The sequence below is a fragment of the Filicampus tigris genome, chromosome 12, assembly GCF_054856515.1.
Source record: "Filicampus tigris isolate MCC_2025a chromosome 12, RoL_Ftig_1.0, whole genome shotgun sequence".
Taxonomy (NCBI): Eukaryota; Metazoa; Chordata; class Actinopteri; order Syngnathiformes; family Syngnathidae; genus Filicampus; species Filicampus tigris.
The window spans coordinates 6,107,623-6,117,500 of NC_141228.1; the positions used below are offsets into that span (position 1 = coordinate 6,107,623).

The 9,878-nt window shown below is 38.5% G+C and overlaps 2 protein-coding genes across 7 annotated transcripts in view; one reads left to right on the forward strand and one right to left on the reverse strand.

The window, feature by feature from the left end:
• Positions 1-21: 21 nt before the first annotated feature.
• Positions 22-4,694, forward strand: henmt1 (HEN methyltransferase 1). Its single transcript, XM_086046890.1, has 9 exons — positions 22-200; positions 363-475; positions 928-1,062; positions 1,240-1,422; positions 2,720-2,903; positions 3,016-3,133; positions 3,429-3,534; positions 4,256-4,413; positions 4,516-4,694. The coding sequence occupies exons 1-9, from the start codon at positions 117-119 to the stop codon at positions 4,605-4,607; spliced, it is 1,173 nt and encodes a 390-aa protein (XP_085903016.1). The 5' UTR covers positions 22-116; the 3' UTR covers positions 4,608-4,694.
• Positions 4,695-4,720: 26 nt separating this feature from the next.
• Positions 4,721-9,878, reverse strand: part of eeig2b (EEIG family member 2b) — a 43,705-nt gene continuing 38,547 nt past the window's right edge. For all 6 annotated transcript variants that reach the window (XM_086046896.1, XM_086046894.1, XM_086046893.1 and 3 more), the window contains exons 9-11: positions 8,998-9,134; positions 7,655-7,724; positions 4,721-7,170 (exon numbers count right to left, since the gene is read on the reverse strand). In XM_086046896.1, coding sequence (XP_085903022.1) covers positions 7,128-7,170; positions 7,655-7,724; positions 8,998-9,134 — 250 coding nt within the window. In that variant the 3' untranslated portion in view covers positions 4,721-7,127. The remainder of the gene's footprint in view (positions 7,171-7,654; positions 7,725-8,997; positions 9,135-9,878) is intronic.

Genomic DNA, 9,878 nt, shown 5'->3' on the forward strand with positions numbered 1-9,878 from the left:
CCCCCCAAAAAAAAAGCTCAAGAGTCAACATCGCCATCTAGCGTTGGGAGTGCTAATAGCAATTTCTAACTCGGTAATTGCAGCTGAAAGTACAACTACAAAACAGCGGGAGGGAAATGTCCTCACTGTTCAAACCGTCGCTTCACAGGCAGAGACATGACTTTGTCGTTGACTTTGTCAGGAGGAATAACCCCAAAAAGGTACGATTTCATTCTTTTGGCACCTGCTAGTAATGAACTCTGTCAGATACTTCTGGCCTGAGAGATAATGATATCGTCCTTGGTTTAACTTAATTTCCTCGATTACAGCACTAAGTCCGTCTGCATGACCGAATCTTTTCAGACATTTGACATTTTGTGTAGGTGGTGGATTTGGGCTGCGCTGAGTGCAGCCTTCTTCAAAAGCTCAAGTTTCACCGTCAAATTGAATTGTTGGTCGGCGTTGACCTCAATGGCACCAAGTTGAGAAAAAAGATGTAAGTGCGCCTTCGACATCAACACAATATTTCCCAACAACCGATTTCCATGGAGGTTTAGCAAGTATGTCCTCGTCATTTATTTCGACTGATAATTAAGAGACAAAATATGAAAACAAGTTTGATGCATGCTATATACAGAGTACGTACTTAGGTAGCCCATCTGCTTCACAGTCAAGAGGTTTCGGGTTCAAATCTCAGATCAACCTTCCTTGTGTAGAGTTTGCATGTTCTCCAGCTTCCTCTCATATTTCCAAGAAAATACACCCTCTCATGACCAATGCTTGGCTCCTGGCCAGTGACATGCGTTCACAACTGCATTTAAGATCAACTTTTTAGTTTTGTAATGGTGGATAAAATGACACTAGTCTCACGCTGTCAATATGAACACTTACATCCGAATTCAAACTTTTTTTTTTTTTTTTGTGATGTCAATGATGCATTGACCACAGGCATGGACTGGCTCCTTTATCCACTGATTATCTGCAACCAACTCGTGATCAACTGTGCGTGCAGTTATACCAGGGCTCTGTCACACAAAAAGATGCTCGCTTTAGAGGATTCGACTTGGTGACCAGTATTGAGCTGTAAGGTGTTTTTGTGTGTTTTTGTGTGGGGTGTATGTGCGTGTGTGTGTGCACGTGTGTGGGTGTATGTGTGTGGGTGTCACCGGCATCTATTCATTTGTGTGTATGTTTACATAATTTAAAGGTGCTCTTTTTGTGTTGTTTAATGTCCTCACTCCCCTCCTTGGATTTCTACAGCATTGAGCACCTCCCTCTTGATGATTTGGATCAGTTTTCTGAGGTGGTCTTTGGATACATGGCTCCGCAGACAGTGATCATCAGCACCCCAAATTCTGAGTTCAACAAGCTTTTTCCTGGAATATCTGGTTTCAGGCACAGTGATCACAAGTTTGAGTGGACCAGAGTGGAGTTCCAATCCTGGTATGTTTTTGTTATTGTTGCTGTTTTTTTTAATACATTCATGTCCATCCAATCATGTGTTTGTTATTGTAGCTGACACTGTGCAGAATGTATGCATTTCGTACAACCGTTTTTGATAGCACTCGCCCTCATTAGGGTCACGGGTGAGCTGGTACAGATGCCTGTGTGAAATGGGGTTGAACCTAGACTGGTTGCCAGTCAATCACCGGGCATGCATAGACAGACAACATTCACATCAATGGGCAATTTAGTAGAGCCCAACCGATATGGATTTTTTGAAGCAGATTCCGATATCTGGCAGAATAAAATTCCAATAAACAATTAATCGACCAATTAATTAAAGAAGTTGTAGAATGACTAAAATAACTTATTTTTTGGTCACTTAACTCTTACAACAGCAAAGATATGAATTGCAGGCAGAACATTTTGACTGTACTGTATGAGTAAATATTACAAAACGTTTTTTAGGTATTTAAATCATTATCTTTGTCCTATCTTGTAAAACAACAACAACAAAACACTTCGCAAATTATTAGCCGATTATTGCCGACTGTAAGAGAGCTAATATTGGCTGATTGATTCGGCCCGGCCCGACAATTTGGAGTCTTCACTAAACCTAGCATGTATTAATTTGTAATGTAGGAGGAAGCCAGAGTGTCTGGAGACACTGGAGTAGTCTCAACTGCACACTCCACACAGAAATGCTGTTTTGTTGTGTCTTATACTCAAAATGGTGTAAACACACAAATGGATTTAAAAAAAAAAAATCATATTAGACAAACAGTTTTTCTTTAAGTGAAATGCAAGAAGTTTAAAAGAAGGGCTATTGAGAACTAGAAAGATGTCAAAAATCAAGGTTGACTGGGGGCAGCAAATAAGTTGTCTATCTTCCCTGGAATGCTTAACATTACCTGCCTCCATACAGTACATAACATCATCTTTAATAAAGTACAAGGAAGCTATTTACATAATGTGTTCAATCTCCACAATTTAATTATTTTGAGGGAATGTGTACGTGCTTTGGTGCTGCTTTATGGGCTTTGCAGCTTAGTGACTACTGAGGATCAAATAGGCTCAACCATTAATATTTGATGTCATTGTGTGAACAGCGTATATGAAATGAGATCATTTCAGCCATTTTTTTCTTTTCTGATGGGAAACCGGGACGTGTCTATTTGGATAGGGTGTTTACTTGAAGTGGATGACATGAGAGGTCCGAGGCCGTTATTTGAAGAAAAATCGTCATTTTGTAATGTGAAGATATGCAATATGAGCTGAAATCAGGGTTTGTTTTCAGGTCCCAGAATGTATGTTCGGAGTTTGGCTATAAGGCAGAGTTCACTGGTGTGGGACGAGCTCCCCTAGGCCAAGAGGAGAGTATTGGCTTTTGCACCCAGATCGGTGTGTTTCGCAGGCTGACGGTGAACAGACATGGTCACATGTTAGGTGACATTGCAGAAGATCAGTTCCCGTACAAACTGGTAAGTAGATTTACAAGGCAGCAGAGTTTAGTCATACAATTATGTTGACTGCTTTAGTTGTAAAACAATGCGAATGAGCTGTGCAACTATTGTAAATGTGTTTCCCGATTAGCTTTATAGTTCAACTTATCCCAGCCTACGTGACCACAACATCCTGCGGAAGACCCTGGTTAGTGAGTTGCTGTATTGGGCAGAAAAGATGAAAAATGAATGGCTGGAAAAGCTGACGGGTAAGAGTCACTCTTTAAAAAATGTGCCAGGGTGAGGACAGACAGGTTCAAGTCCCAACTATGATCTTCACACGTTACATTGGAGTTTTTTAAGATGACCCTCAGACTATTGTTCACAAGTCGTTTGAAGCTTGTGGGAGGCAAAAGTACAGGATGCATTTGTTGTTTTATGCTGGCTAGGCGGCAGATAGCAATTGTGCTACCAGGATTTATTGAATCTTTAATAGACTTGGCTGAGTACATGTACAATATCTCCGTATTTCTCTGATTGATGTTAAAATTAATCAAACCCAAGAGAAACAGGAAGGGGAAAATCCAGTGGAGGAGGACAAGCGAGAAGAAGTGTATCGAGAGATCTTCTGGACAAATAGTCAAGAGCCGCAGTGTCACACATTACACAGGTGTGTATCCTAATTACAGCCCAAGGATGGAATTTAATTTTGATTGACACCGTCTGATTAATTTAACCAAATGTGTGAATCTCGAGCTTTCTATCCCAGTAATTATCTATCTACAGTATCTATTAAGGATATCACGATATCCAAATGTCACGATACGATAATATCACGGTACGAACCTCACGATACGAAAATTATAACGTTGTTGTGGGGAGGTTGGCGATATACTGTATAATCACGAAGAAATAGGCTTGGCCAGTTATGGGCTCCTCTTGGCGATTAGCATAGAATCTTAAACATCTGGCATCAAATTAAACGGCACTAATAAACTAACCACCTGAGAGCGCTGGAAAAGAACTTGGGCTTTTAAATAGATTTGCTGCTATTAATATCGTGACATGACGACAACAAAATATTGTGGCATTTTTAGGCATATAGGCATTTGTGGCATATTCAGACCCCTTGAAATTTTTCACTTTTTGTGTCATTGCGGCCATTTTTAATTTATTTAATGTAATGAATGCACACGTGACATCAGATTTGTCATAAAAAACTGCTTTTTTTTTTTTTTAAATAATTGCAACTCAAAATCAGCCTTATATCCTATAAAGCTCAACTATTAGATGATGCCACTGTAGACTGGCTGCCTACTTTGTACCGTTTGTTGATCTGTTTGGTTGGCCTTTACCAAATTAAGTATTGCTGCATGTTCTCTCTACGTCAGGCATGTGTCTGTTCCCCTGCACCTGCTGTGGAATTGCTGCCCCAAGTTACGTGAGCTGAGTGGAAGTTTGGGAAATCTGAGTCAACTCATCATAGATGATCCCCAAATTAAAATGAATCAGACGCGCTCTGCTGTGATTATCTGCATTCTGGAACAAGGTACCATTGCCCTCTGCAACCGCAGCTTTAAATTGCAAGTAATACTTCAAGCTGAAGAAACTGAAAGCCAATGTACCTATGGCGGTCACGCTGCGTTTGTAGACCTTGGAGATGAAGATCCGAATGATCCGATGGATAGTGGCTATGCAGAGAGCAGCCACGTAGAAGAAGAACACTGGGAGATGGTTCGTTAGCGTCCACTCAGTTGGAGAGTAAAATTTCAAGTGAGGTCATCCAGACCAGAGTGTTTGTTTAGAAGGAAGTAAGACAATAAAAAAAAATTAAAAAAAATTCTAGAGCACATGTGTTTGAGTAACTTGATTTTATTTTATTCAACAGTGTACGGTACATGTCAATTCAGCACAGTTTAAGGAAGCAAAAATGATCTGAAGGGAAACAGGAACCACTGGAGTTTAAACAGCGCAGTACATCACTTGACATAAAAATACAAGTTGCACTTTTATATAGACAACAGCTTCACAGAAGAGAGGAAGCAACCATGTTTGTAACAACATGTTAGTTACACACGTGACTTAACCTGCGGCACAGGTAAGACATAATAAACTGACTCGAAACATATTTGGCAGCACTAAAATCATTTAACACCATCTAGGGAGTCAAGAACACATTTTGTAAACAATACAACATAGCAAAAAATGGCACAATGTCAATCAATGATGAATACATCAAACAGTGATATCTTGGCATTTTCAACATGGCACTGAAATCATGCTGAACACTGAAACAAATTCAAATATACTTGATGGTGTGCAGACTTCTCATTTGAGATCATATTCTGAGTAAGAAGGTACAAAAAACGAATCAGAAAAGAAACTTGCAAATCAACCTGGCAACGGGACGTGTGCAAATCATGAACGCTCAATAGATGCACATATGTAAACACCACACTGGGAAGTGAGATTCCCTGGAATGGAATTCCACCTTTTTTTCCTCTCTAGTTAAATTGGTATTTGTACTGTGCATAGGCTTGATAGCGAAGGATTTGTTCGATATTAGAATAAGGCTGGTAATTACTGACTCTAGAGGGATGGCTTTACGTTCGCCATATGTTGATCAGACGGTAATTGCATTACACATTTATGGTCATCACACGCAAACAGCTAAATGTCTTTACACTTAAGCAGTCGTAGAACATTCGATAGTAAGGGAAGAAAGGAAACTCTTTGCTTTACTTTGCTTTGTTGCCATATTTGAAACACTGAGTGTTTGCTTAATTCTGAACACAGACACATAACCAAATATTTGATCAAATGTATGACTTTTCCCACATCAAATGTGTAAAAGCTAAATATTTATTTGGTGTAAAAGTTTCGCTGGCGGGAATATACAATTTTTTTTTGTATTTATCTGATTTAGGATTATTGGCAGCCATCTTTTTTTGTTTGAATTGTTGAAGTCCCAAAATTCCCACTTAAGTAAAGTTTGGGCCTATTCAGTTCAATTTCATTCAATTCATATATACCACAACACCATTTATCCCGACAATAACTACTTAATGTACTACTTGTGTGTTAATCATATTGTTGATGCGGTTCAAGGGTATTCTATTTAATCCACTGCTGTAAATTTATATTATACTGCATGGGCCATGAAAGTCAGCATCTCAGATGTAGTTTATGTCCAAATTATAATCCTTTCTTTATTGTCACCTTGCAGCCTAGAGCTGCAAATATAAAACAACATGCATTCGTATTACAAATGATATTTGTCTACTGACCTCTGTTTAGGTCTAAAGGGTTAATGCAGACAATATATTAGACATACAGTACAACGAGAACACTGTAACTGGCAACGTGGCTGTTAAGTTCCGTAATAGTCAATAGTAAAACTGGTTTGTTGCCATTTTGAAGTACCGCTAAATATGTCAAAGTGCTTGATTTAGCCACTGACGCGCTCTGTGACTCACATTATCTGCCTCCTCCGGAATGATGTTGGAATGTGCTCTAAACGTGATTCTTGAAAATGACCAAAGTCAAATCTTTCATGAGGCTTTGGGGTTTGGGTTCTTGCAGCCAAATATGTCCAATGCTGCTGGCAAGGCAAATCAGTACCACATCCCAGCCCAGACTGGATTACTGGAAATACATTAAAAGTGGTTTCCACACACACATACATACGCACACACACCAGGTTCAAGTCGGGCACCTGTTCTTTATAGTAAAATATTATTCTGTCCTCTTTCAGAGTGTTGACAACAACAGCCTCTCAGCAGCTTCAATGCAAACATTAAACTGGTAACACATCAAAGGAAAGTTAAAAAAAAAAAAAAAAACACTACATAATTTTAAAAACGGTATTGAAAATGTATGGTGTTATACTGTATTCCTCTTGCAACCGATTCTCAAATAAAAAAAATACATATTTGTTAGTGTTTGGTTCAAAAATTAGCTGATCACTGTGGAAATGTGTGGATGGTATGAACATAAACAGTCCATAATAATATTTATTTTTAAAAAAAAGACAAATAGAAATTTTTGACGCACATGAATGTGATACCATTAGACATACATATTCAAGTGTTTCAATTATAGGTAAGAACAGGTGGAGGCGCTATTGTGACATCTGCCACTCGCAGCGCACCAAATACAAGACTGCAGATGATTAATATGTGACCTGGCAAAAGAAGACAAGAAATAGTCACGCCACTGCTTCCAGTTTTCTTTCTTTTGAAGGTAGGGAGAGCGTAAGCCACTTCAACGCCTGATCACCACTTGCTCGTATGCGCCTGCACCAACCCTGCAATTTTATAAAACAAAATAGAACATATAAGACAAAGTGGAATCTTGTAACATACATGCATGTTTTGTCATATTCCATGACAGACTTTTTTTTTTTATTGTCCAGCCATGCCTGAAAAGCTGTTTATTTTGGAGAAACTTACGAAACCACATGCCAAATACTCATATTTGAATTGAAACTTTAAATAAATAATAATAATAAATAAATTCACTGTAATTGTGATTGAAGTTGATCCGCTTCAAGGTTGTCTTATTCTTTTTCAACTTTTAAGTTAGATAAATAACCGTTGCAGAAGTTGAAAGACTTGTGAATTTCCAAAACTGACTGAAATGAGGGAAAGTTTTATGATGGTGACAGTTTCAAATGTCCTTAGATGTTCAGCTGTTGTTGTTGCTGGTTTTTTTTGTTTTTTTTTTACACAGAGAGTAGGTTTGAATTTATAAACATTAAACGAGCACCCAAAGAATAGTTCATGTCTGACCTGGTAGGAAGATGATGGCTTCCAAGAGCTGTACTTCCTCCAGGCCCAACAAACAGACGTAAGCCATCCTCTGAAAATAGGCAATGCAAAACAGCTTTATATGTATCGCACATTTCATACGCAAGGTAAGGCAAAGTGCTTCACATAATTGAAAATACATTTAAAACCATTTACAAACAACAGAGTGAAATACATTCAAACGCAAAGTAAGGAAATAAAAAGTAGCTTACTAACAGAATGTACTTTGCAACAACAAGATTTTGGTGAAAAAAAAAAAAGGATTAAAATGCTTTAAAACAGTGGTCCAAAATATGGCTGCCAAGATTAGTGGACTAGTTAAAATGCTTGGTGCCCAAGATCTGCAAGAAGATTGAAATATGCTTTCAAGTGTTCATTTTCTTTTTGATTTCTCCAACTTTTTTCCTTTTTTCCTGCCATCTCCTGTCTCCACAACTTGGCCAGCTCGAATGCGGGGCTTGAATCAGGAAGAACATCCACGGCTCAGTCCTCCTAAGACGATTAGCGAATCCAGCATTTGCAAAATGACCAGTGTACAAAACAAAATTGGTACTTAAAATTGGGTATAAGTTAATCATGGAGCCATTTTAGAAAGTTACCACCATCTCATGCCAAGATCATCCATTTTTAATTGCTTTTATTGTTTATTTCATTATTTTTTGTCTTTGCTACTCTTCCCACCGCAGTTTGTTTTCTCATGACGTATTCCTCCCAATTCGCATGTAGATTTAGAGAATAGATGTTCACCTCATATATTGCATTGTGTTACTGTGTGTGCTGAAATAAAAGTTATTAACCTCTAAGTTTTAAAAACGAACTCGAAACTCTTTAACTGTAGCAGCCTTCTAACTAATGACTGATTTTCAGAAGTTTTACGTCTGTTTAAGCCTTTTAAATTTGATTAGGAAAAAAACCTGGTGCCGCTAGTGGTGACTGAGTGTACTGCAGGCAGTAAAATTCAATTAAATAGGTATTAGCATAATTGCTAATCCATTCAAAAATTGCATTCTATTACATCGATCAGAATTTGATGAACTGCTCAGCCCTACAGTCAATCACAGAAATGTAGACTGGCATGATTAATTGCACAACAATATACGGCATAAAACCAGCAAATTTGAACTATTAAATGCTGCAAATTATTAATGAATAAATAACCTAATTTTAAAAAGTTAAAAAAAAAAAAAATACTGTTATTTTCCAAGTCTGAATTTGTGGTTGCTATGTAACGATGCAAACTTCTATCCATGATCCAGATTGGGAGAGTGCAACACACAAAAGCCACAGAAAGAATGCAATACCGTCTGTGCATGTGTGTGCGTTACCTTCTGCACTAGAGTCTAGAAGGTTGGGTGTGAAGTCTTGGCTTTGGAGGATTTTTTCCACCACGTCGTCAGCATCCACTCGAGTGTCGTCCATTCTCTTTAGTTGAGACTCCATAGAGTCCTGCTTCACTGGATGCCTGAGCACAGGATATGTGGGAGTCATTTTGTGCTGCCCTTTTAACACATGAATTGCATTTGAAAGTTGCTTCCACATAAATGGCTATTTTTACTCTTCCGATAAAACATTTCACTAAGCTGTCATTGCGACTCCATTTGTTTGACAGTCCAAGCTATTTTTAGCATGAAATAATGCTGCTGAGACCGCATGCCATCTTCTCATGAAAGTAAAGCACTTTTTCACGTTAAAAAAATCTACCTGTCTTGTATCTGGTTTATTTTTCTATTTCGTTCATGTTAAGGTCAGTTATGGCTATTGCTCATCATGACGCGTGTGTGTGTGTGTGCGTGCGTGCGCATGTGTGCACGTGTGTATACGTGCATGTGAGAAAAGAGGATAGAGAGCTGTGATGTCGAGTGGTTGTATGACAAGAAAAATAGTTGTGTGGTTAGTTTCTGCAGGCTGGAAAGCTAGGTGGGTTTGTGATGTTGACACTGAACTGGTCGATAGCAGGTGGTTAGGTATCTTATGTCAAAAAGGGTTAGGCACCCCTGTTTTAAGGTCAGAGGTTCCAGTATAATCACTGGCATCGGGCAAAATCATCACTTTTCACGAGACCCCAAAACCGCATGTTTGTTCAACCGTTAACATTGCATTGTCGAGACCAAGGCATTTTCAACACTTTAGTTTGCTCAATTATTTGTAAAAATATCAAACACACGTCTGGACTGACCAATAGCAATGACGTCAAGTTCTTAAAGTC